Raw genomic sequence first — 27,468 nt, 5'->3', positions numbered from 1 at the left:
ATGTCGGATGGTATTTGCGCGATGACATCCCATTGTTACCTTGTCACGAATGTTTACACATCGATTCCGAAATTAAATTCATTTTAATAATCATCTTCTGCTTGCTTGCTTGCTTGCTTACAGCGGGCCACGCGCCATGAGATTTGTGAGCTGAGAGCTTTTAATCAGAATGTCATCAGCGCAAAAGCTTATTTCAATTAAACGCATTTTAAGTTTATTTTTCCCATGAAAAAGAAAAAACAATTTTTTTTAAACAGCCTCAACCCTACGACTACTTTCAGTATCAATACCTTGACTTTACGTTTTGTAAGGAAATGTTATTTTTTATATTTTGCTACACTTTAAACTAAAGTAATGGCAACACTCGTGATATTATCGAGCTGTATTGTACTTTCGGATGTCATAAACGCTTGCAGACAACAAGCACATGTGTCTTAACCTGAATAGAACACCTGGGTGTTGACAATATAAATGGAGAATACTTTTGCTGATATTTTAATTGTACATTAGTAAAGCTGGAGAAAAATTGAAGAGAGGAATGAATGTGAAAACCGCCCTGTTGGCAAGTAAAGTACAAAAACCAAGTCTCGTTTGTCTTCATCTGTTTCTCAAAAATATGTTATTTTCACCAACAATGCAGTCAACCTGCAGATATAACGATTCTTTCCACCGCGATTCAAAACCAGTGCAGATCATTGCATACAAGCCAAGGATCAATGTAGCGCAAGAAAGGTTGCAAAAAATATGCAACAATTTCATGAGTTATCCCATTTTCATGCTGGCATTGCAAGGACCTCAATGATGATGATTTCTAGTGCTACCAATACTTAAATATTACAGTATTGTTGCAATAGTCAATTAATCATTCCAATATTTTTTTCAGATTCAAAAATAACTGAAAAAAATTGATCATGTGAAAAAATATGCTTTGTTCCATATTTTGTTCTCTTGCTTCCGTTTTGATCGATATTCAATTGTGATATCACAAATAACAGTATCAACTGTGTAAAGGCGCTTTTGTTGGATCACTTATCTCGCCCGCTTTGAACCTTATCCGATGGGCCACTTGATACAAACGCCTTTCGGTTGGCAAACTCGTCCATTCCGTCGCCTTTGTTCAAGCGGTAATGGCAAATACACGTTCAAACAGTGTATAATAACGTTGATCTAGCCACACAACTCTCATGAAACCGGAAATTAGATAACAACTCTTTGGTTAATTATTTGTTGGCTAATAGACCACCATCAAGGAGAGTCCGCTGTCAATCAAGTAAAATTGTTGAGCTCCCAACGCGATGTCAATTGCCGACCTCAGTGAAACTGTCAGTTTCTTTTAAACTGGTTTCACTTCACGTTTAGCCTTCCTTACTACAAAACAACTTTGCAACAAATGAAGCCAAACTTTTATTTTAAATGTTTTATTATTTTAGAATATGAAAAACGGATTGATAAAGTTGAAACCATTACTATTTTTCATGTTACAGATGTAATGTTACACAGACGTCGACAACTACAACATGACTCCGACACTAAGTCGATTGAACTTATAATTGTAATAACGTAATAAATGTCAGAATGTAAGAAACTGGCGCAACACTGTCGTGTCAAGGAAGCCTATTTAATGGCGACCAATTACGACGTCATGAAAAGCGCGTAAAGCAAAATACGAGACACAGTGGTAAGGGAAAATTTCCACACAAAATTAAGAGTGCAACGGTGCGGTTTCAGTACATGTTACAGACAGTAGCGGATCTAGAAAAAGATGTGATCGGATTTGCAATGGGGCAAAATTTTTTAGAGAAAATGCATACCATGGCCACCTGGTGATGGAGATATCTTTAGGTACTCATGTACATACTGGTAAAGCAACATTTCAGGTCAAACAAGCAAATAGTTTGGTAAGAGGTGTGAGAGTGAGCTCCAGAAAATGTGACAATTTTTACCTTATTTTGATCGGTTTTATGTGTTTTATTGCTCAATTTTATTTTTGTTCAAGACACACACTTTGTATTTGACTTGATTCATTAAATTAAAACTAAATTTTTGTAGAAGTTTGAGTGGTGTACAATGTGAAGTTGAGTGTACAATGTGAAGATGTACAAAGTGAAGTTAAGCTTCATGTTTAAGTTTTTTTACGTTAACAGAAGAATTGCGATAATTTATTCGTTGACTGAGTTCTGTTCAGTGTTGAGTAGTCTTTAAGCGAAAATGTTAAAATTTGTCAGAGGTGGCCTTACCTTCCCCTATAACATACAAAGCACATCTCAACTCATACCTCTATTAACGCTGAAATACGTTGAAATCAAATTGATAACTAACTGAGTCAGTAGCGTAGCCAGAAATTTTGAAAGGAGGGGGGGTTTGACCACCCAACTGTGGGGGGCCTCCCCCAGAAAATTTTGAAAAATTACTTTGAATTTGGTGCATTCTGAGAGCATTTTCAACAAAAATGTGGGTACGAATATTCCTGTAAAATGGTGCTGTCTGGTAGCATAGCAAAAGGTTAAGATCATGTTTTCTTCTGCATTTTTCGGAAATAAAGCTAAGTCTCTGTGTTTTCTTGTTGCTAATTCCTGGCTGAGACGTTTGAATGTTTGGTATTGGCAAAACTCGCTCCTTTAATGCAATTTTGTTTAAAACTAGGCAATTTTTTATTAGACTGAAAGCATCATTCTCAATATCGTGACGTCACACGCGTGCCAAAGGGGGGGTTGTAACCCCCAAAACCACCCCCCTTGGCTACGCCACTGAACTGAGTTAAAAATGTCTATATTTTGAAATATTGCATTATTTTTTTCAATTTTGAAGGGGCACATCAAAAATTTCCACTTCTTAAATCCGTCTCTGAAAACGTAGGCTACTATATTTACTCTCAGTTTTTCAATGCGATATCTGGGCATGTTTTGATGAACACAAAGTTGATATTAGGAAAGGAATTGCAAAAAGACAAACGTGAAACTCTTGTAGCTTCATTTTGGACTAGTGCTCCATAGAACACTAATCAAACTCATCAATTTCTTGCAGAACACTGAACTAGGATGCTGGTACAGCATATTGCGTATTGCAGCTGATGCTTTCGTTTTGTAAACACAACGTGGAAGGTTGTGAACAGTAACTTTGACAGGAAAGTCCAGGGGGTCCACAATGATTTTAGGGGCCTAAAACCTTTCCAATGGGTCTGAGAAATTACGGCAACCACCTTGTTTTGGTTGGATGTAGTGAATATTTCTTAAACGTGTCTTAACTTGGGGTTCGAAAATTCCATTAGTACCAGGCCCGAATTATCCTCTTAACGGCCTTAGCTATAAAATAGAGAATCCCTGACCTAAAATCATCTTTGTACCTAGGCTACTTAAGTGAAATGATAATAGTATTATTTTGATGAGTAGTAAAGTTTTGATTTAATGATGTTTTTTTTCGCTTTTATATGGCTCAGTTCCCTATATGATATTTACTTCAGGTATTGCATCATTGATATGATGTTGTCGAATACTGAAGAAAGTGAAAACGAAAGATAGAGATTTGTGGAACAATAGACATTCAACTTTTGAATCGGAGTTTATACATCACAATGATTATACCGATAGCTCAGTTGGTTAGCGCGTGACTTCGTGAACGAAGAGTCTTCAAGATCAAGCAGCGCTGCTTCGACTATCGGGGTGTGCGCTTGAACAACATGTTTCATGGCTGCTCTCCATTTATCCATTCAGCGGCACCTAGTGAATGGAATAATTCTCTGGCAACAAAATTTCAACAACCGGAAAACTTCACTCTGTCAATCTCGGTGACCGGCCCTGCGTTAAAAGCCTCTACGAGTATGCGAAACTACAAGGAATGTCCTATCAAGGCTTTGTCAGTCCGAGGATAAAGATTTAAAACCAACCAACCACCATGATGATGACCATCGCCAGAATTATTTATTATTATTTGACATATCTTCATTATTTTGTAAAGTTACAAATAATAATAGTTTGTAGACTCAGAGTCTTCTAATTCATTGACATGGACGACTTAGACTTAATAACCTACTATTGCATATTGTTGCAAAGAGTTTAGCCAACGGTTCTAAATCCAAGTTTGAATTGCCTTTGGAGTTGCATTAACGAAAAAAAATGTCACTTCTTCGGAGTTTGTATTGATTTCAATTCACAAACATTTTGGTTTCTGCTTTCAAGCTATTGACCTCCGCCGCTCCCTGTCCAACCTCATCAGCGTGACGTGCAAACGCGCGCGTACGAAGCGGACGTCGAAATGCAAACACTTGATCTCAGCAGGTGCTTTGTCAGTACCAGCTACACATAGAACCTGCCGGCCCGTGCTTCCGGAGTGAAGCGATCTGCTTGCTTAAGGAAAGTGGAGTACAACAAGGTTACCGTTGATAAAACGTGATCTGACGTTTAAATTGACTACAAAAAAAGCATTTCACTGATCGACTTAATTATAGCATACGTAGATCAAGGAGTTGAAAAGGTAACATCGCTAGGCTTCGATTTGTTATATAGTTCCAACATCGAAGGGCAGCGAGCTAGTTGAAGCATTGTTACAAGAGAGGTAGTTTGTAAGCCTTTTTGGTTCCATTTGTTGATGTAAGCAAAGACAGAAGTCCTTTTAATTTTCTACTTGTACAGGTTAAAGACAAAAAGGAATTTGTTTAATAAAACAATGTTTGCTATATCCAAAAAAACTTTTTAATACTTTTAGTGTTTGTTTTATAAATTAGTTAAGCAATTTTTTCAGTTGCTTTACATTCAGAAGGAGTCTTGGAAACAACAATACTTCAACGTAACTTATTTCAATTGGCTGCAAAGTCCTTCCTCTCGGTATTTTTGTCTTTGTATCGGTTTCATGTCTCGGTATATCAACGAAACGAAACAAATACAGAAAAAAATTGGATCACTTTTTTATTTCGTTTAATGTTTGGTTTTGGTTTAAAAAGGTGACACGAAAGTTAAATCTCGTTCTTGACTTCCCTCCTGCTCAACCTAATCCTTCAACCAGTAGCGTTGACAGGGGGTGGTACTTTTGGACCCCGGATGATTTCAGGGGTCCTTAAACTCCCCAAGAGGTCCGGGAACTTGAAGAAACTATCCCGCGTTGTTTCGATAGACAGTAAATTTTTTCTTGAAAGTGTCACGATTCGGGGCCAGAGGATCACTTTGGTACCGGGCTAAAACTGTTCTCTCTTCAACCTGGTCCTGTTCTGCTTCAACCATTGGGCTTAGACTGAATTTGAGGAAAGAATGATAATATTAGAAACGTAGCCAAAATTATTGTTTTGTGTTTGTGTGTTTGTCTCATTGAGATTCATTTAACCTAAAAAAGAAGTTAAATTTTAAAACGTTGTTCTCTGTTTTCCTAGGACCTAGGTCATAAAAGTCAATACAAATGCTTTCACTTGAATAACTTTGTGCCGAAAATTGTATTTCAAATACGAGGAGTTTGTAATTATATGGTGTGAAAAAAAATGTTTCTTATTTGAATAAATTGAAGATACTACTATTTTAGCTGAATTGGATCTTATGCAATAAGTTTACTGAAAGCTTATTATGAAATGCCACCATTTTAAATTGTTGTGGTGGCTGTTACGTACAAAAGCTTTTATTTATACATGCTGTAAAACATAAAGCAATTTTAAGAATGAAATTAGAAGAACAATTTAATGGTACAAATGCGTATTGCGCATCAACCTGGTTATATTAAAAATTTGAATGTCTTATTTCGTATGCTGTCTATTATTGCTAAGCCTCATTGTATTCTCATTTTTGGTGCTGTGGCAACGCGAGGGATTTTGTTAGAATTAAGTTTGTTTCTGATCAAAAAGTGAAAATCCCAAATTGTAGATACTAACTAAGCTCATGTTCAGCAAACAAACATTTGGTTTGGTATGTTTATTCTCGGACTCGGACTGACAAAGCCTTGATAGGTTATTCCTGGTAGTTTCGCATACTTGTAGAGGCTCTTGACGCAGAGCCGGTCACCGAAATTGGCAGAGTGAAGTTTTCCGATTGTTGAAGTCTTGTTGCCGGGGAATTATTCCATCCATTAGATGCCGCTGAATGGAAAGCAGTCCTTAACGTGGGTTGCTCAAGCGCACACCCCGAAAGTCTAGCCAGCGCCGCTTGATCTTGAAGCTTTTTCGTTCCAGAAGTCACGCGCTAACCAACTGAGCTATCGGGTGCTTGTGTTTTTTAATGTCCCACTACCAGCTATCTGCTCTGCAAGCATCTATGATCCTAAAACTTTAAGGTTTTTCTTTAAACAAATTTTGCTTTCTTGGGAATTAAACTAATTTATGACGGAACAAACAGGTAGCTGCTTCCCGGCAACGCTGGAAAGCAAAAATTTATTTCAACATTCTAACTACTATAAAAGAAATGGTAAAGTGAATTTATGATCAGCCTCTATTTTACCCTTCATAATAACAGTCTAGCGCTAACTCTCTATTCGCTCTTCATTACATGCAGTGGCTTGAAAATAGTTCGTGTAAAGCAAAAAATTACATAAGCATCAGATAAATAAACAAAAAAATTGTGGGTTAAAGATGAAATTCATTTTGTCAATCTATAGACATGTAAGAAATAAATAAATGTTGAAACCATGCCATTAAATAGGACCGCACCCGTAAAACCCAAAGGAAGGGGGATGCACTGACCCAAAAGCACAGCGAAAGGGAATTGAACTTTAAAATCTCCTTATTGAGGTGATTATGACATCACGCAAATGGAATCAGCGATAATAATGAGCAATGTGGGTATTATTATGAACCCAATTATCGTGACATTTGAGCACACAACCCCCCCCCCCCCTTTTGCCATGCAACTGCGCTCAGCAATAAATAGCAATGTTTATTGCAGTAGTTTCAAAGTTTGTTTCTAAACTACACCAGACAACGCTGTCTTGCGTGTTCACTTTACCCTGCGCCATCAAACGCCAATATTTTATGTAATAATAAATGACTGGCTAACGACTCGGTTTTTTCGGTTATCGTTTTGGACATTTACACAGAAGCTTACGGTTGCTGGTAAACACACGGTTTAAGACAAAACTACTTAAGCAAACGAGGCTTGGCGATTTTCCAACAATTTATTTGTTTTTACTGTGAACAGGAAAGCGAAGTTCCATGTGGATTTAAGAGAACTCATCACTCATCTGAAATAACAATTTACGATCGTTTTTTACTTTATGAGCATTTATGATGTCACAATATAGCCACCGTTTGAAAAAGACATTGATATAGTGGTTTACGACAGCGGTCTTCGCCCTACTGGTTTGTTGTCCCAACGATTACGTAGGTTAGTTGAAGCAAGACAGAGATGATGACAAAATTTCAAGTAAAGCGCATTATTTGTAACTTGCCATAAATTATACTTTTTACAGCTCTGTAAGCAGCTTATATAAAATGGTTGTGGATGAGAAAGTTTAAGATAAAAATGTTTCCATTTTAGGAAGTCGAAAATAATGCCGCTGCGTCAACAGATAGGCTACGTCTGGAAACTTTCTTGTTTTGAGAAAACTATAGAAAAGATGCAAAATAAGAATTTTTTTTAAAATTTGGTGAACTAAGTATTTTGAACATTAAATTTTCAGGCAAGGTATCTTTTGACCCGTAATTGGGCTTTTCTCTTGCACCAGCTTTGGGCGTGTAGCTGTTCTCTAATACGTTAAATTGCCTACCCCATTTTTTTGCATATAAGTATTTTGAATTGGTATTTTATTTTGTTAAAGTTACCATACTGCTGCTGTTCGATGTGTTTCCTAGGACTAGGTGACTGGAGTTGTTTTTGGTTGCAACTCGTGGCCAAGTGGAGCAGTTGTCATGGCTAACTACAACTAGTTGTCATGGAAACGTAAGAGTGTTCTATGCTTCTTCTGCATTGAGCAATAAATCGCAAGAACAAGAAGTTACAACGGTGCTCCATGGCTGTGACGTCGTTTATTTCAGTTGGTTATTGTGGAACAATACAAATTTGTTGGCTCACAGAGTCACAGTCATGGTTGCCTACATTGTAAAAGAAATTTCTGGTTCGATAATTTGACTTGAAAGCGAGCAGAGCTGACACATTTTCTGTCCACTGAAATATAATTAATTGATCCATTTGAATTATTGTGGCAAACCAAGTTAATTTATCACTTAGAACTGTTCAAATGTTCAAATTCCCTTTTTAGTTCGAATCAAAAATAAGTTCTATTCTGAAAGAAATTTAAAATGAAACAACTTTTTTGGGCTACGTTGAAATCAATATAAAAGCAAAAAATTAAATTAAAATTAAAACATACAACCCCCAGTATTGCGAAAATTTTTGAAGTATTTTTATTTTGAAATAAGATTTTAGCTCTCACGACTTCAGTAACAAACTTTCGATAGACTGACTCGGGTTTATCACAGAAAGTTTTTAATCTCTAAACAGATCAAGGGCCCCCCTTTGAACCCCCTGTCACCGTTACTGGGCAAGCTTAATAAGTTTTGCATTTACCTTAAGCATGGCCACCTAAAGATACGGCCTGATTTGTCACATTTTGCAGAAATTTCCAGGTTTTTCTAACTTTGGGCGAACGTTTAAATAAATTTTTCTAAAAATTATATTTTTGCGCTTTCTTTACTCTTTTTCCCAGATGACACAATAGGTTTTAACATCCTCACATGTTGAAAAACAAAGAAAATTTGATTTCGAAGATTTTAGTCAGACTGTTAATTTTCAATAACAGTCTGATTTTGCGTTTTTCAACTTACTTTTTCTCATTTGCTACTGCTTCCCCAAGGTAACAAAAAAGTTTTATGTCATTAGAAAACCGCAAAAAGTAGAAACATCTCAAAAAATGTCAGTCAAGCACTAGCAGTAGCTGTAATCAAAATCTGCAAAATGTGACAAATCAGGCCGCATCTCCAGGTGGCCATGTCTTAAGTTTAAAGATAGAGTAGCCTATTACGTAAATTGTATCTGATGCAGTTTTGGGTGCAACTTTGCTGCTCAGAACGGAAGATTCAAAGCGAGATAGTAGAAAACAGCACATAGCCTAGGTTGCGTTGGACGCACATTTAAGGTTTTAAACATTTGGATTTAGCCTACAACGCGTGGATTGCACCTGGTCATCACTTAAACTGTTGGAAATCTCTGCCGAAAAGTGTACAGGACAGCTCGCTGACTAACATTTTATTGAAGCATAATGTAATAAATTGTTGCATCACAAAACATCACTAGTTTACCAATAAGTGGTTCATCATGGTTTTCAGGTTATTAATGATTCATTTTTGTGGACAGGATTTAACGACAATTTATAGCCTGAAGCCTGCCTTTGTTTGAAGTATGCTGCATCAATTCCCGTTAGTTTTTGAAGACTTACAACCCCACAAGAACCTTGTTGATTCAGCACACTTTCCTTATAAAAACCCCAACTCGTATCAGGAAAAAGTCTCTGTGTCTGAAGGCTCTAACTCCAACTGCATTCGAGAGAAAACGTCATTCGTGCACAATAACACGTCATCAATGACGCACGACGCTTCCAATCATGAAAATCAGATAAAAAAATCTTTTCAAAGCCAAAAACGTTTCTTTCCTTCTCCAGATGGAGAAGAAGCATCCGCGAAAACCAATATCACATTTTGTGAAAAGAATAGTTTTTCAAGTGAAAAAGATCAAACGACATCCGGTGTCCCAAGAAAAAGAAAACCTTCCAACACTGAAGCTCCTCCAAGTAAATGCCGAAATAACGCCAATAGATTTGCCGAAATTGATGATTATCGCATCCCGAACATCAAACTTTCCGACGATATTTTACGAGAAAAATGGTCTGCCCTTTCCGGCCGAATGAGTCATTTTAACCCGATGTTTCACTGGTGGAACGCTTCCAGGCTAAAATCTAAAAATGGCTGCCAATCAGCTTCCGCTTCAACTGAAGGGCCTTCAATCACGAATGGATTCGATCTCGAATCTTTAACAAAAGGTAATAATTGGCGTGATGATGAACTAACAATGGTTTATTATTTTCCAATCAGATCTATTGACAAAACTCTTATCTTCTAAATCAGAGGTGACGAACCTGCGGCCCGTCGAAGAATTTTGTGCGGCCCGCAAAACAATTTGACAATCGCTCATGCATAAAAGACAAAATACATCTCAAAGCTGTTTTATGCCTTCACTGGTACACCTTTCCTTTGCTATTTTCTTGCCATAAACACTAACTTTCAGGGAGCTAGAAAATAGGAAAGCTATAAGGTGAAGTTGTAAAAACACTATTTACCAACTTCACCTTGTATTTTTGGTCGATTCCAATCTATGACGTCATGGAATTTTGACAAGCACTAAGTTGTGTGGCCCGATAACTCATGTGTAATTGACAATGTGGCCCGCAACCGTAAAAAGGTTCGTCACCCTTGTTCTAAATGAAGAAGCAATTCGATCAAGCATCATAGTAGTTCAACTACAGTATATCAGTGTGTGGATTAAACCTGCAAACTTTCAAGACAGCTGCTCTCCATTCAGCAACAGTTTCACACTACAAGGCAAACTTTCTCAAAGTCAGGCTCATGCGTACTTTACAATATTTTGTATCTAATTTTTGTTTTTACTTTTTAGCCTGGGACACCAACCACCAATTGAGGTCACCAATCCCAACCCACCTGTTTCCTTCGGACCTTAACCGTGCAACCCTAAACGGAGTTGCAACGTCATCTGTCGGAACAAGCTCACAGAATTTAAATCTTTCTTTCCAACAGCCCACAAATGTCTTTGCAGGGGTAAATTGAACAACTATTCAAATTGAATCCAGAATATTGTCTTCGTGTTATGTTTGTCTCTCTGGGGGGGGAAGAATAACCACCTTCTCGTGGTCCCTCCCGTCACCGTCAGTATCATATCTTCAAGACACAAAAGAGATATGCGAAGCGAAGGTTGTCACACCCAAGCAATACTCATACGCCGATGATTTGTCTCAATGAAAACAGACTTAGATAGTAAAATAATATCAATAAGACCATCTTCTTCTTTCTTAGAAGAATATGAAAATCCTTACGATGGCCTGTTTGATAATTCTAGTTAATTGTTTCTATTAGTTCTTTTTTCATTCACTTAGTTAATAACCCATGGCCGTGGAATTACGCGATAGATAAGGCGTTGGCATTTCAATTATGCAAACCTGGTTCGACTCCCAGCTTCAGCAGGTTGTTGAAAACACCGTTCACCTCTACCTAGGGTTTAATAAATTGGGTGGGTGTAATTGCTGCAGGAAAAGTGGCCAAGAGATAGAAACTGGCCACCCTACTCTCCTTAGTATTCCGAAGGCTTCGTTGGATGAGATTCATGAGAACCTTATCTTCTCATACCCGACACTTGAATCAAGTAGCCTATATGAGACCATAACCCAGTTCTGACTGTTACTGTTTGAACACGCTTGGTTTAGCCTACGTTTTGTTTTTGTTACTTTTTAACGCTAAATAAAACTACAAAGTTTATCTGCGAAAAACGTTTCGTTGTTGTTGTAAAAACAAGCTACTTTTTGCAAAAGAAGGCAAAAAAATTCGAATACTTAGCCTTGGAAAATCCCTATAACATCCCTATCTCACAGAATGAGCTTCCTATCCCATTGCCAGACTTACAGGCCATGCAGAATGCTTACATGAATTTACTCGCCCATTTTTACCACGGGCTTCCGACATCGTCAACCATGTCACCACCGTTTCCATTTAATCCGTAAGTTATTTTTTTAATTATAGTTTGAAGTTTTTCACTTCACATCTTTTAGAAAAAAGTTTATAACTGCAAAACATACAAAGTAATAACAAGCTACATAGATTGAAAGTGGATAAACATAACAATGGAATCCTAGGTTAGAGCAGCCTAAATAAGCCTATTGGTTGGTTTTTGAATCTTTATCATCGGACTGACAAAGCCTTGATTGGTTATTCCTGGTAGTTTCACATACTTGTAGAGGCTCTTGACGCAGGGCCGGTCACCGAGATTGACAGTGAAGTTTCCGATTGCTGTTTCCGCAATGGAGAGTAGTCCTGAAATGCATCGCTAAAGCGCACACCCCGAGAGCCCAACCAGCGCCGCGTGATCTTGAATCGAGCGCTTAACCACTGGCACTGAGCTAACGAAGCGAACTAACGAAACCAACTCTGAAGATCTCTTTGCTACTTGTCGGTTTGTTGTCATTAGTCGAATCCAGGGCTCACCACGTGGAGGTTGACAATAACTTTCTTCCCATGCTGACATGACTTTTTTATTAAATTATAACATAAAATTGCCACGAGACTGCTGAGTTTTGTAGCTTAATGTTCATAACCGTTTTATTCAAATAATTAACGTTTAATTAAAAGTTAATACGTAAACATAAAAAGTAAACTTAAGACGGGTAACTTTAAAAATCAAATGCAATTGTAACATGGTGACCTGTGTAATAAATTATAATTGTCGCCATACTTCAATTGTTTTAGTTTACTATTCGTAACTGTTTATTGTTCAAATAATAAACGAAGATGTAAGTACATTCTGAAAATTATATGAATATCAATGGTCATGCTTCTGTTCTTGGGTGACGTGTTGATCGAAAGTCTAAACTCAAATAAACGTGAATTTCTTGTTAAATTTTCAGAAACATTTACTCCCCATCATTAAAACCTTTTTCTCCATATGCACCTTTTCTCTATCCCCACAATTTACCAACTTTCCCACCTTGCTCCCCCCAACTTTCTCCTTCAACCATCGAAAGCTTTAACATTGACAACCTGCTTCGCAAAGCGCCATCTAGAGGAAGAAATAAAAAGTCCGGAAGACTTGAGAAGCCAAAAAGAGAATTCATCTGCAAATATTGCCAAAGGTGATTTTGCTTTTGTTTATTACTTTGCAAAAATTGCGTAGCCAATATTGAAGACTTGTCTTTTCAGCAAATGTTGACTGTTATGACGTAGTCGTAGACCAACGTACATTCACCAGCATCACTGTAGCTGAACAAAATGGAGTGCCTTGCTAAGCATGGCCCAGTTGCCGTGGGGGGCGCGTAAATGAGGCTCGAAATGCTTTGTGCCCAAGTCTACTTTCTATTTAATGTGAAACAATCGCTTGTTTGTTACAATTTATTATTTGAACTATTGGAAAAAGAGGTGAAAGCAATTGCTGCAAGAATAAAATTTGCCACCCCCACTAGTGGGAAAGAAATAAAATTTAAATACACTAATGATAAAACATTGTTTGAGCATAGATACTAAATTTCATGAATTATGATGTAACGATGTTCCTTATAATATTTTTATTTACTTAACACTGATCTTACGTGTAACCTTTTGATTTTGGTCTTCAGGCATTTCACCAAGAGTTACAACCTTCTGATACATGAACGGACGCACACCGACGAACGGCCTTACGTCTGCGATATTTGCAGCAAAGCCTTCCGAAGACAAGACCATTTGAGAGACCACAGGTGATTGAAGCTATTAAATCTTTTTGTAATATCCAAGCATATGACTGCTGGGGTGGTTTTGACTTGATCTAAAATAGCCAGTCTTCTGTTTCCATCTGAAAGCGAGTGTCTTGCCAACACTTAGAAGTTCGAAAGATTTTTTTGTGGCATGTGGACTCACATCTTATGGTCGGTGATTTAGATTAAGTGGAAGGGCGGACAAAGAAGCCAATTTTCTTGTCTATCTTCAAAAACCTGTTTAAGTATCTTACCACAAACACATGCTCTTGAGCAGTGTCCAACCAGCTCCCTTTTGAACGACGTGCCAAGGCCCTCACCATTCTATCATGCAGCCGACAGCTCTTCCGGTAAACAATAACAAAGACAATCCCTTTTTATTTTGAGATTGCAAAGCCAAAATTAGGTTTTTCAATTTAGTGCCCGTAGGATATTGGCAATGCTCGGCCAGCGAGTAAGTTATTAACTCGGTTGCTATATAAACAAAATAATAAAGAACTGCTTTTTAATAGGTTAGTATTCAACGTTGAAGTAATTGCTCATTCTATCAACGATGATATTTTTTAGCCAGGATAGAAACGTTTTTTTCTTGACTTCACCATTAAAGTTCAGTGGCTTGATTAAGCGGCACCTTATTACAAATACGAATTTTTGAAAATAGCTTTATTTACTTTGCAGGTACATCCACTCAAAAGAAAAGCCATTTAAATGCGAGCAATGTGGAAAAGGGTTTTGTCAGTCTCGTACCTTGGCGGTTCACAAAACGCTCCACGTGCCAACGCAATGAGCAGGTAGGCTACGTGGGTTCGAATCCCCAACAAACCATACGCGTACAGGTTTTAAAGAGCATTTTATTAATCTGCTATATTGAATAATGTCACCGGTTACATTACAAGAGATAACGTATTTAAAGCGCTTCAACAGACCTATAGTGTCATACCATAGCCTACACATAAGCAGCATTTTAATACTTTTGTTTTTAAATCATTATAAAACCTAAAACTTAAAATTTAAATCTTCTGTCATAAAAATATTGAAAATAATGAAATTGTCATAAGCACAATGGCTAGTAGATTCCCGGTGATGCCTTGTGCTGGGACTGTTGGACCCAAAGCGATCAATAGTTGGACCCAAAGCGATAAAAATATTGAAAATAATAAAATTGTCATAAGCACAATGGCTAGTAGATTCCCGGTGATGCCTTGAGCTGGGACTGTTGGACCCAAAGCGATCAAGTTCTCGATTACCAGACAGTTATTCAGTCGTTTTTTATGTCAATGGACGTAAAACCAATGTGAAAAATAACTGATTTGCTGTCTGGGTTGTGAATGTCTGTAGCATACCGGACATAAATATGAACAATAAACCTGAGCCTCACCAAAAGCAATACTATGACTTCCTACATTTACTGTAATTGTCACTTTGAAACTTTTGTTGCATCTTTCTTATTATGGCCAGTATCTAATTGGTAAGAAACTGATATTAAGATTACGTTTCATTAAATTTATAGGCTACAATTGCTTTTCAGGAAAGCCATATTTTCGACAGCAAAGCCAGTTTGAATAACACCAGTCCTCCGCAATGAAATCCTTCACCATCGTTGAAGAGGCTGGCATCATTGAAAGCTTGGTTGTCTTGCAAAACTGTCTCAATATCTTTAAATGTCGCTTTTTCACTAGGCGTATTGTGCACTTATTTGAATTAGAAAGGCTACACATCATAATATGACATTTTTATAACAGTTTCCAAATGCTGTAAACGTTTCAAATAAAAGTTTCCAAAAGTTCCAAACAAGCTGCTGTGTATTCGTTCGATCAAGAACATCACAGTTGTGAAATAAAATGTAGCCCAAACGGTAGGGACAGTAGCCTACATTACGGGTCGCGCAACTCCGTTGTTCCGCCAACATTAGAAGGGTCAATTGCCAATTTGACATTTTTTACGCTTTGCTGCTTGGCTTGCTTTCAACTAAAAACCTTAAATTAGGCCTACTTTAAAACTAACTTCACTCTTCTTACATAACCCATAAACCCATAACCCATAAACCCATAACCCATAAACCCATAACCCATAAACCCATAACCCATAAACCCATAACCCATAAACCCATAACCCATAAATATTATTTTGTAAATTACAAGAAAGCGTAACCCTTCTAGTGTTGCGGATAAGCCAAAAGCGGATGTAGTTTCGCATCCCTATGATGTACATTCCCTAACCAAACGGGCGCATTGCTAAGCTCTGTTATATTTCCAAGTTCATAACTGTTTCAAAATGTATCCATTTCAGCTTTGCTTTCCTATCTTTTGTAGACACGAAGTTGAAATTGCACCACTGTGTGTAACTTGACAAGCACAGCAATTTTTTTTAAGAAAGACTTTTCAAATGTTTGTAGATTATTGCTATTTTTATTTCCCAATCAACTTTCATATTGTAGCCCATTAATTTTTTGTATTGTAGGATATTTAAGGTTGCATTCCTGCATATGCATTCGTGGTACGTAGGCTACTTTTTTGTTTTTAGTGTTTGGTGTTCTTTTGTGTTGTTGATACGTTGAATGTACGCAAGCTTTTTGCAAGTCTACCTTACTCAACAATAAAATGCACTCTTAATTAATTGCGTATGAAATGTTTTTTCTCTGACTGAAAAAAAAATCTTAGGCTGTTTCAAGTCAGTAGCCTACATCTTCCGCAAAATGTAAATTTTATTGATCTTTATATTTGTGCTGGTTCGCCTCTTGGGGTGTGCGTTTGAGCAACGCATTTCAGTCAGACCGTTGAGAGAATAATTTGAGCCCGGTGCCAATGCGATTCTCGGACTTCAAATAAGGACACTTCTAAGAAAAACACACTATAGCTTATACAAAAGATACGCGGTGTTTTTTTTAGTTTTAGGGCCCCTTGAAAAATTTACGGCCCCTTAAAATCATCCTGGGTTCAAAAATATACCCCGGACCCTCCTGTCAATGCTACTGCGTATCAGGACTGCTCTACATTCAGCGGCACCTAGCGGATGGAATAATTCATTGGCAACATCACTTTAACCAAAGTTCGCTTTCATTCAGTGGCAGCAACTACGCCAGTAGTTAAAACCAGGTTCAAAACCTCTACAAGTAGGCTAGGCTTTTTTCATTTTTAATATTTAACATATATATATATATTTAACAATTATATAAGCATATTTAACAGATATAATGACAACCTATCACACAACACACTGAAGATATTTTTAGAACCAGTAAAGCTAAAAAATCAGAACCGGTTTAATTTTTTTTTTTAATTTTAGACTGACATGCTGTCACAAGAAATCTGGACAAAAGATAATAAATTGTAACAGTGGGAAAAACTGTTTCACTATTAAATAATTGATCTGACTTTTTTGTGTTCCATTCCAAGCTTCTTTGCCAATAATTGGCAAACACACGAACCATTCTATTACATAATTAGGGAAATCTCGTCAATTTTCAATTTAATTCAATTTTTTTCCTTTTTTTATTTTTTTTATTTGCTGACACAAACATGTAACTTCAAAGTAAACACAGGAATTTGGCACCAACAAAAGGAAAAGATGGCAAAACCAAAGGGTTTAAAATATGGATAAAACAACGCTTGAAATTAAATTATTATCTTCATCACAAAGCAACAACAAAATTTATCCATAGAAACACTACTTGACAGTAGCCTAAGTGCATGTTGAACCCCAAATTTTTATATCTGCTACAATATCACACCAAGTATCCATGACATTTCGGACAAACACAACAGTAAAACACTTTAATCGCCAGTTTGAAAAACCTAACTGCATCGGTTGATGGCGATTCGTCTAATAAAAATAAATTTGATGTTCCGGAAAAACACAGCGGAGAAAAACACCCAGACTGAAAACGTCGCAAAAAAATTCTAAAAGATCAACGCCTAGTTGATTTCGAATCTTTATCTTCCAACTAACAAAGCCTTCGATAAGTTATTCCTGGCAGTTTCGCATACTAACTTGTCAGTTGCTTCGGAAACTTTATTATTCTCTGCTTGCTTCATGGAATTTTGTGTTTTGGCCAACGTTATCATCAATATGTTTTTTTTTGTGCGTATGCTGTTGTTGAAGCGCGGGAACGTTTCAATTATTATTTTTCTCTTGTAAGCTTATTTTAAATGGCAAAATCGTAATTTCCGTAGGGTGGCAATTGACTAGTAGACCGTATGGTCGTCTCGTTGTCTCCCTGTCGGTATGGGAACTTGTGTAACTTTTGTACTGTGTATACTGCATATTTCAAACATGTACCTATGTTCCTGTTGCTGACAAATAAAACATTGATTGATTGATTGATACTTGTAGAAGCTTTTTGGTGCAAGACCGGTTACCAAAATTGGCAGAGTGAAGTTTACGCTTGTTGTTGAAGGTTGTTCTCTATGAGCTATTCCATCCACTAGGTGCTGCTGAATGAAAAGCAATTCTGAAATGCGTTGCTCAAGCGCATGCCCAGAGAGCTGAACCAGCGCCGCTTGGTCATGAATCTGGTGCTTAAATCACTGAGCTAACGGGCGGATTGAACTAACCGGGCGGACCTGAGCTAACGAGGTATACTTTAAGCACTGTTTGCCATTACTTGTTTGAAAATCTACCATTATAAAGTTTTCATAGAAGATTTATAAGTTCCAATATAAAGACTCCCACAATCGCAGTTATTCAAAAGCGGTAGTGGAATGAAACTGCATTAGAGAGTTTTTGCAGTGGCTTCCGAGGACTCAATAGCAGCGTTTGGCAACACTGACTTACATATTTTCCGCTTCATGGGATAACTGAGAATCATAAGATGGACCACCGTCATTCTGGCAGAATAATTTTTCCGCTTTCCATCTAAAAAAGATATCCGTGAATAAGTGCGAGGCATAAAGTGCGACATGACATACCTTCGAAAAATCTTAAATAAAACTATATTCCGCAACATATGCCACTTAAATTTTGCATGCATCGGATTCAGTTTTAAATTACCTTTCCAGGGATGTGCATCAATAGGTGGGCATTTGGGAGGAACTTCCAGCAGAACGGTTCAAAGATGGAGGATATTTTTACAACATTCAAGAAAATAATACGACTTTTTGCATAAAAAATACCTCTCCAAACATCTTCGAATAAAACTATATTCCGCAACATATGCCACTTAAACTTTGCATGCGTCGGATTCAGTATTAAATTACCTTTCCAGGGATGTGCATCAATAGGTGGGCATTTGGGAGGAACGTCCAGCAGAACGGTTCAAAGATGGAGGATATTTTTACAATCTTCAAGAAAATAATACGACTTTTTGTATAAAAAATACCTCTTCAAACATCTTCGAATAAAACTATATTCCGCAACATATGCCACTTAAATTTTGCATGCATCGGATTCAGTATTAAATTACCTTTCCAGGGATGTGCATCAATAGGTGGGCATTTGGGAGGAACGTCCAGCAGAACGGTTCAAAGATGGAGGTTAATTTTACGATATTCAAGAAAATAATACGATTTTACATAAAAAATACCTCTCCAAACATTTTCGAATAAAACTATATTCCACAACATATGCCATTTAAATTTTTCATGCATCGGATTCAGTATTAAATTACCTTTCCAGAGATGTGCATCAATAGGTGGGCATTTGGGAGGAACGTCCAGCAGAACGGTTCAAAGATGGAGAATATTTTCACGATATTCAAGAAAATAATACGACTTTTTGCATAAAAAACACCTCTCCAAACATCTTCAAATAAAACTATATTCCGCAACATATGCCACTTAAATTTTGCATGCATCGGATTCAGTATTAAACTACCTTTCCAGGGATGTGCATCAATAAGTGGGCATTTGGGAGGAACGTCCAGCAGAACGGTTCAAAGATGGAGGATATTTTCACGATATTCAAGAAAATAATACGACTTTTTGCATAAAGAATACCTCTCCAAACATCTTCGAATAAAACTATATTCCGCAACATATGCCATTTAAATTTTGCATGCATTGGATTCAGTATTAAATTACCTTTCCAGAGATGTGCATCAATAGGTGGGAATTTGGGAGGAACGTCTAGCAGAACGGTTCAAAGATGGAGGATATTTTTACAATCTTCAAGAAAATAATACGACTTTTTGTATAAAAAATACCTCTTCAAACATCTTCGAATAAAACTATATTCCGCAACATATGCCACTTAAATTTTGCATGCATCGGATTCAGTATTAAATTACCTTTCCAGGGATGTGCATCAATAGGTGGGCATTTGGGAGGAACGTCCAGCAGAACGGTTCAAACATGGAGGTTAATTTTACGATATTCAAGAAAATAATACGATTTTACAAAAAAAATACCTCTCCAAACATTTTCGAATAAAACTATATTCCGCAACATATGCCATTTAAATTTTGCATGCATCGGATTCAGTATTAAATTACCTTTCCAGAGATGTGCATCAATAGGTGGGCATTTGGGAGGAACGTCCAGCAGAACGGTTCAAAGATGGAGAATATTTTCACGATATTCAAGAAAATAATACGACTTTTTGCATAAAAAACACCTCTCCAAACATCTTCAAATAAAACTATATTCCGCAACATATGCCACTTAAATTTTGCATGCATCGGATTCAGTATTAAATTACCTTTCCAGGGATGTGCATCAATAAGTGGGCATTTGGGAGGAACGTCCAGCAGAACGGTTCAAAGATGGAGGATATTTTCACGATATTCAAGAAAATAATACGACTTTTTGCATAAAAAATACCTCTCCAAACATCTTCGAATAAAACTATATTCCGCAACATATGCCATTTAAATTTTGCATGCATTGGATTCAGTATTAAATTACCTTTCCAGGGATGTGCATCAATAGGTGGGCATTTGGGAGGAACGTCCAGCAGAACAGTTCAAAGATGGAGGATATTTTTACAATATTCAAGAAAATAATCCGATTTTACATAAAAAATACCTCTCCAAACATCTTCGAATAAAACTATATTCCGCAACATTTGCATGCATCGGATTCAGTATTAAATTACCTTTCCAGGGATGTGCATCAATAGGTGGGCATTTAGGAGGAACGTCCAGCAGAACGGTTCAAAGATGGAGGATATTTTTACAATCTTCAAGAAAATAATACGACTTTTTGTATAAAAAATACCTCTTCAAACATCTTCGAATAAAACTATATTCCGCAACATATGCCATTTAAATTTTGCATGCATTGGATTCAGTATTAAATTACCTTTCCAGGGATGTGCATCAATAGGTGGGCATTTGGGAGGAACGTCCAGCAGAATGGTTAAGACATGGAGGATATTTTTACAATATTCAAGAAAATAATACGATTTTACATAAAAAATACCTCTCCAAACATCTTCGAATAAAACTATATTCCGCAACATATGCCACTTAAATTTTGCATGCATCGGATTCAGTATTAAATTACCTTTCCAGGGATGTGCATCAATAGGTGGGCATTTGGGAGGAACGTCCAGCAGAACGGTTTAAAGATGGAGGATATTTTTACAATATTCAAGAAAATAATACGACTTTTTGCATAAAAAACACCTCTCCAAACATCTTCGAATAAAACTATATTCCACAACATATGCCACTTAAATTTTGCATGCATTGGATTCAGTATTAAATTACCTTTCCAGGGATGTGCATCAATAGGTGGGCATTTGGGAGGAACGTCCAGCAGAACGGTTCAAAGATGGAGGATATTTTCACGATATTCAAGAAAATAATACGACTTTTTGCATAAAGAATACCTCTCCAAACATCTTCGAATAAAACTATATTCCGCAATACGTGCCACTGAAATTTTGCATGCATCGGATTCAATATTAAATTACCTTTCCAGAGATGTGCATCAATAGGTGGGCATTTGGGAGGAACGTCCAGCAGAATGGTTAAGACATGGAGGATATTCTTAAGATATTCAAGAAAATAATACGATTTTGCATAAAAAATATCTCTCCAAACATCTTCGAATAAAACTATATTCCGCAACACAAGCCACTTAAATTTTGCATGCATCGGATTCAGTATTAAATTACCTTTCCAGGGATGTGCATCAATAAGTGGGCATTTGGGAAGTACGTCCAGCAGAACAGTTCAAAGATGGAGAATATTTTTACGATTGGGAAAGGGAAGGTAAGTTGATACGGAAGGTAATTTGATACACCCTCCCTACAGATATGTACAAAAAATGTTAGTCAAAAATATTGTCATTAGGTGGAAGATCTGTGAAAATAATGCCTACAAAAATTGCACCATGCAGCTAACTCGTGCTTTTGTGGCATAAAATTGTGAAAGTGTTTTTTTTTTGAGTATTTTGGTACAATTTTTAACTCATGATTATTTTCGTCTGGAAAATTAAACAAAACTTCCTGAAAGATGAAACCCAATTCATTATTTTGATGGTTTATGGATAAGGCTTTAAGGGCATGTCACGTTTTTTCTGCAATGTCACAGTGTCAGTGTGCAATGTGCATCCAAGCATACAAAAATCAGAATTTTATCACTTTTTTTGAAAAAAGTAAACTGATACATGTGGAGAAGGTAAATTTATACAGTACTGTATATTAAATTCTTTTTTGTGACTGTAATAAATGTTGTCATGGATCTAGTTGATTTAAATAAGTTGTTCTTTATTAACTAGACCTGCTACTTTGGAAAACAACTATTATATAGGCTTTCGTAGGTCTACACGCTATCTACTGTTAAAAAATGAGAACAGCTCAAAGAACCCCTCTTAAATAAGAACTCCAGCCAATCATTCTTCCCATGTCCATCCCACTGCAGAAGCTTCGCCGCACACATGGGTCTCAACAGTCATCCTTGCGCACAATCACGTCAACCACATATTAAATTTTCATTTAGATCTTTGCTGTCAAGGGGGATTTCTGTGTTAGTTTTACTGTATCAAATTACCTTCCGGGTGCATCAATTTACCTTCCGTGGAAGGTAAATTGATACATTTGAGTGATGTTTTTAAAATTTCAATTAAAAAAGAAAAGTAACACAAATACAAAAGTGAAAATGTTTTTAAAAAGTGTGTAAGGGATCAGACTTTCATTTCAGCTTAAAATCAATAGTTTGTGTCAAGTAATTTTCAGTTAACAGGCAAAAATGTTAAAAGTGTATCAAATTCCCTTCCCTTTCCCTATTTAAGAAAATAATACGTCTTTTCGAGTTACATTTTACCTAAAAAGTGGCTTGGTACAGATAGTTTAACTTTAGTAGTTGCTTGTGAAATAACTTATTCATCGGACCTCTAAAAATTGTCGACTTGTCAAACTGGACCTTTGTTAAGGTTAATTAGTTGAGTAACCCTGAGCTATACCATTTGATTGAAGGCAGTGCGTTGACAAAACTGTCCCGGCTCCCAGTTCAGCTCCCGTCCTAGCACTCTTATAGTCCTATTCCCCTACCTCTAATCCTTAATCCTCACATCCCAACCCCATAATAAAGCGAACAAAATGTAATTAGAACGCTAAACCTACAATCGCGTTGGAGAAGATTCGAAGCAAGAATTTCAAGCGTGCCAATCTAACATGTTTACCAGTCCGCCATCACACCACTGACGTGAGCTTGCACATTGCAGGCGTATTGAAGCGAGGACCGGTAGTCAAGTCCAGTGGTTCTCAACCTTTTAACAGTGGGGGACCGGCAAAATTTAAAAAAAAATGTTCGCGGACCGGCAACCAAAGATCGTAGTAAATAGAATGAATATTTGTAACGTTGAGTTATCCAAAGTTGTCGTTGCGCACCATAATGCAAGGTTTTAGCATATGATTCGTATTCAGGACAAAAATTGGAATAAAACGGCAATCAAATCAACTCAAACAGAAAAATGTCAATTCATTTGCATACAAAATCAATGTCAGTGGAAAATTTCCTACTGTTACGCGGCCAGTAGCCTATGTGAGGAAGACGAGATATCAAAGAAGTTTCTAAAACACGTATAGCTCTGTTTCGGCATCCAGGCGATTTCTTTGCTTTGTTATTAAAGCTAGAGATGAAAAAGAATTGTCGTAGTTGAAACAATTAGGCCTACCATCAATTCGATGGCACGAATTCGTTTGCAAGAGATATCCAAAAGTGTTACAATGATGTTTTTCAAATCTTGACTGCAAAGTAGAAGCACAACATATTGTAATTCAATCAGACCTTCTTTTTCATGAAGATTAAGGTCGCATGTGTTGACATCATTCATCGATGCATGGATTGTTTATCCAAAAGTTTCCATGTCGAGGATCTTCATGGTACGCAAAATGATCGTCAAAATTTCTTTCAAGTGTTGACTCACAATGCTCAGCACTTCTTTTTACTTTTTCCACCACTCCATTTTACCAGAATTTTCCACAGCAAATCGTCTTGTCTTCATTCTATTCCGAAGCGCAATTTTCCGCATCGTCTTTGAAAAACAAGATCTTTGCTTTCTCAAACTCCGGTTTTGGTAAATTTCCATTGTAGGCCTGACTATCCTGGAACTTCAAATTTATCTAATTCCAAAATTTCGTCTCCAACGACTATAAAAATTTTCAAAATTAAGGACAAAATTCCCCATTTGGTTATGTATTTCTGTGTTTCAAAACTTTTTGAAAACCACGAGCAACTTGTCACAAAAACATTATCAACGGCACAGAATTAGATCATCAAAACGTTCACCTTTATTATCAAACAATTTTACGTGGAGATATGTCAGTTTTACAGCTGTGCATATTTCACAGTGCAATCACAATTTTACAATATAATAATGACTTCACCTTAAAATAAGCTCTGCAGAAAGTAAGATCTTCTGCGGACCGGCAAAATAATTACACGGACCGACGCCGGTCCGCGGACCGGCGGTTGAGAACCACTGGACTCTAGTCTAGAGCAGGGGTAGTCTAGAGCAGGGATCCGCAAATAGTGGGTCGCGACCCAAACTTGGATCGCGAGACCATCCACAGTGGGTCGCAAAACCGTTTAAACTTACCATAAATATAACTTGTAAGGCAAAAATAAATACAATCATATAGTCTTTGATGTGCTGAGTTTAGTACTATTTGGTACGCTAAAAACAGCAAAAGAAATAGGCATGTACTTAGCCAAACACAATTTACCATCCTTGAAAAACAAATCAAACCTTGTAGATTTTTTGCTTTTCTCTAGTTTTCGTGCAAAAAGTGCTGCCTCCAAACGAAAAAAAATTTTGTTGGCTTTCTGTAGGAAAAACGAAGACTTAATAAATCGTTTTAAAACAACTTCCGTTTCTACATCAAAACTTGCCCCTTCAAAATCAGCTTATGACTTGGCAAAGATTTAAATTAAGTGGACGGGAAGGCAAGAAAGCCAATCTTCGTGTCCACCTTCAGGCATATCTTTAAGTGTCCTGCCAAAGACACAGCCGCATGCTCTTGAGCGGTGTCGAACCGGCGCCCTTACGATTGCCGTTTCAAGGCTCTCACCACTCGTAAGCCTGGATACGACGACGACGACTTGGCAAATTCCATCAGTAAACATTTGAAAAACTTTCCTCGTCCTATGTTCATTCTAAAGTGAGAAAAATTACGCAATGGTGGCGTCTTGATTCTTCCTTTAGAAAATCTGTAAAACTCTTATATCTTGCGTTTAAACAACAAAAAATGGAAAGTGACTTGACATATCAACCCAGTAGGCCTACATTAACTTCAGAAAATGAAAAATATTCAATACAACAACACTGATAGAGAAAATGAAACAAATGATGTCTTCAACTGCCGTAGTGGAAAGTTATTATCAACAGAAAATCATGAAGAGACTTCAATGTACTGGGTGTGTAATAAACTTAACGATGGATTGTTAAACTTGCTTAACGTGGTTTCATCCTCGCTGCATATTCCCCCCCAAACAATCTGGCATTAGCGCTCACAAAAAAACAATGGGACCGCGTTCGTAGTCGCCTTGTATGTGAGGGTGTAAACGTAGTGATGCATTCGTCAAATTCGGTATTTTGTCACAGAACTCTTCAAGTAAACACTAAGTCTATTGAGGCTTTAAACATTTCATCTTCACCATTTTAGCAGAAATCAAGTTTCATTAATAATGATGCAAAATATCTTTCTCTGGCTCGTCTTGATGATTTATCATTGTCTGATAATATGATAGGCCTAGATATAAACACATCTCGCTGTGACAAAAGTTTGAGAAAAGCCGCAACTCACAACGGAAAAGCTGAAATAACTTTTTTCGAAACAAAAATCGACGACACAAAAGTTGATATGAACAAGGCGAAAACAAACAAAACGAACGTATCAGCCAAAAGCCGAAGTTTATGACCAAAAAAACAAAGTTTCTGAACTAAAAATCAAAATTGATGATAAAAAAAAAACAGAACTGGTGGTGCAAAAACTGACATTGATCATGCAAAGAATGCAACTGAAGTGGCAAAAAACAACGTCATTGACGCAAAAACCGAAACTGATGACGCAAAAACTGACATTGATGACGCAAGAAGCGAAATGAAGGGAGCAAAAACCGAAACTGAAGGGACAAAAAACGACATTGATGACGCAAAACTGACATAGGTGACGCAGAAACTAAAAATGACGAAACAGATGGTGTTCATAGAAGCTATGACAACCGGATACCTTCAATTTCCGATGAAACATTAAATGAGTTAGGAAACTTCACAGAATCAATATCACAAAAGCGTGAACGACGTTGTGAATGGGTTGATGTGACTAATAAGTCGTTTTTCCTTACGTTGGATGAATGGAAAGAGATGACCCTCAATCGCACCAAGCATCGATTTTTCTCCAGTCTGTATCGCGATGTTATATGCAAACAACTTAGAAAAAATTATGACAGTTGCGTTTTTTGTTTTAGAAATAATCATTTGGTATAACCAGCAGCGGTTGAATCCTAAAGCAATGGTAATTCAAAATTTTATAATGGTCATGCTAACGTGTATGCAAACACCCAAGTTGTTGTCGATGCCCTGTAAAAGGGGATGTACGCATTTTTTCATATGTTGATAAAATTGAAGTTATTGTAAATGTGATAGGGGAACGTAATCATGAAATGCATTGCGTAAAACATAGGCCGGTTGCTGGAAAGCAGCGTAAAATACTCACACTGTAAATAAAAAAGGTTCGTTTAGGGTTCTTTTAGGATTCTTTGTTCGAGAAAAACCCTAAGCTTAGGGTTCTTTTAACAAAAAAGGTTCTTTATTGCAAAAAGAACCCTTTGCTTGTCAAAAGAACCCTAAGCCTAGGGTTCTTTTTCGCAACTTGTTTCGAAAAGAACCCTACAGAAAGGTTCTTTTCGAAAAGGTTTTTTTTTTAACCTTTCTGTGAGATTATTTTAACAACAACGCAACTATATATGGAGAAATTACAAATTAAAATCGTATTATTTTCTTGAATATCGTAAAAAAATCCTCCATGTTTTAACCATTCTGCTGGACGTTCCTCCCAAATGCCCACCTATTGATGCACATCCCTGGAAAGGTAATTTAATACTGAATCCGATGCATGCAAAATTTAAGTGGCATATGTTGCGGAATATAGTTTTATTCGAAGATGTTTGGAGAGGTGTTTTTTATGCAAAAAGACGTATTATTTTCTTGAATATTGTAAAAATATCCTCCATCTTTGAACCGTTCTGCTGGACGTTCCTCCCAAATGCCCACCTATTGATGCACATCCCTGGAAAGGTAATTTAATACTGAATCCGATGCATGAAAAATTTAAGTGGCATATGTTGCGGAATATAGTTTTATTCGAAGATGTTTGGAGAGGGGTTTTTTATGCAAAAATCTTATTATTTTCATGAATATTGTAAAATTATCCTCCATCTTTGAACCGTTCTGCTGGACGTTCCTCACACATGCCCACCTATTGATGCACATCCCTGGAAAGGTAATTTAATACTAAATAAATCCGATGCATGCAAAATTTAAGTGGCATATGTTGCGGAATATAGTTTTATTCGAAGATGTTTGGAGTGGTATTTTTTATGCAAAAATCGTATTATTTTCTTGAATATCGTGAAAATATCCTCCATCTTTGAACCGTTCTGCTGGACGT

At 36.9% G+C, this 27,468-nt stretch overlaps 1 protein-coding gene across 1 annotated transcript; it reads left to right on the top strand.

Annotated features, from left to right (window-relative positions):
* Nucleotides 1-9,264: 9,264 nt before the first annotated feature.
* On the top strand, nt 9,265-16,023 carry LOC145764527 (uncharacterized). The gene is made up of 7 exons (XM_082576144.1): nt 9,265-9,942; nt 10,575-10,735; nt 11,563-11,687; nt 12,592-12,816; nt 13,297-13,416; nt 14,092-14,204; nt 14,942-16,023. Exons 1-6 carry the CDS (start codon nt 9,306-9,308, stop codon nt 14,198-14,200), a joined length of 1,377 nt encoding a protein of 458 aa, XP_082432270.1. The 5' UTR covers nt 9,265-9,305; the 3' UTR covers nt 14,201-14,204; nt 14,942-16,023.
* Nucleotides 16,024-27,468: the final 11,445 nt, after the last annotated feature.

This window comes from Aplidium turbinatum, chromosome 2 (assembly GCF_918807975.1).
Source record: "Aplidium turbinatum chromosome 2, kaAplTurb1.1, whole genome shotgun sequence".
Lineage (NCBI taxonomy): Eukaryota > Metazoa > Chordata > Ascidiacea > Aplousobranchia > Polyclinidae > Aplidium > Aplidium turbinatum.
This window is presented reverse-complemented; position numbering and strand designations above follow the sequence as displayed.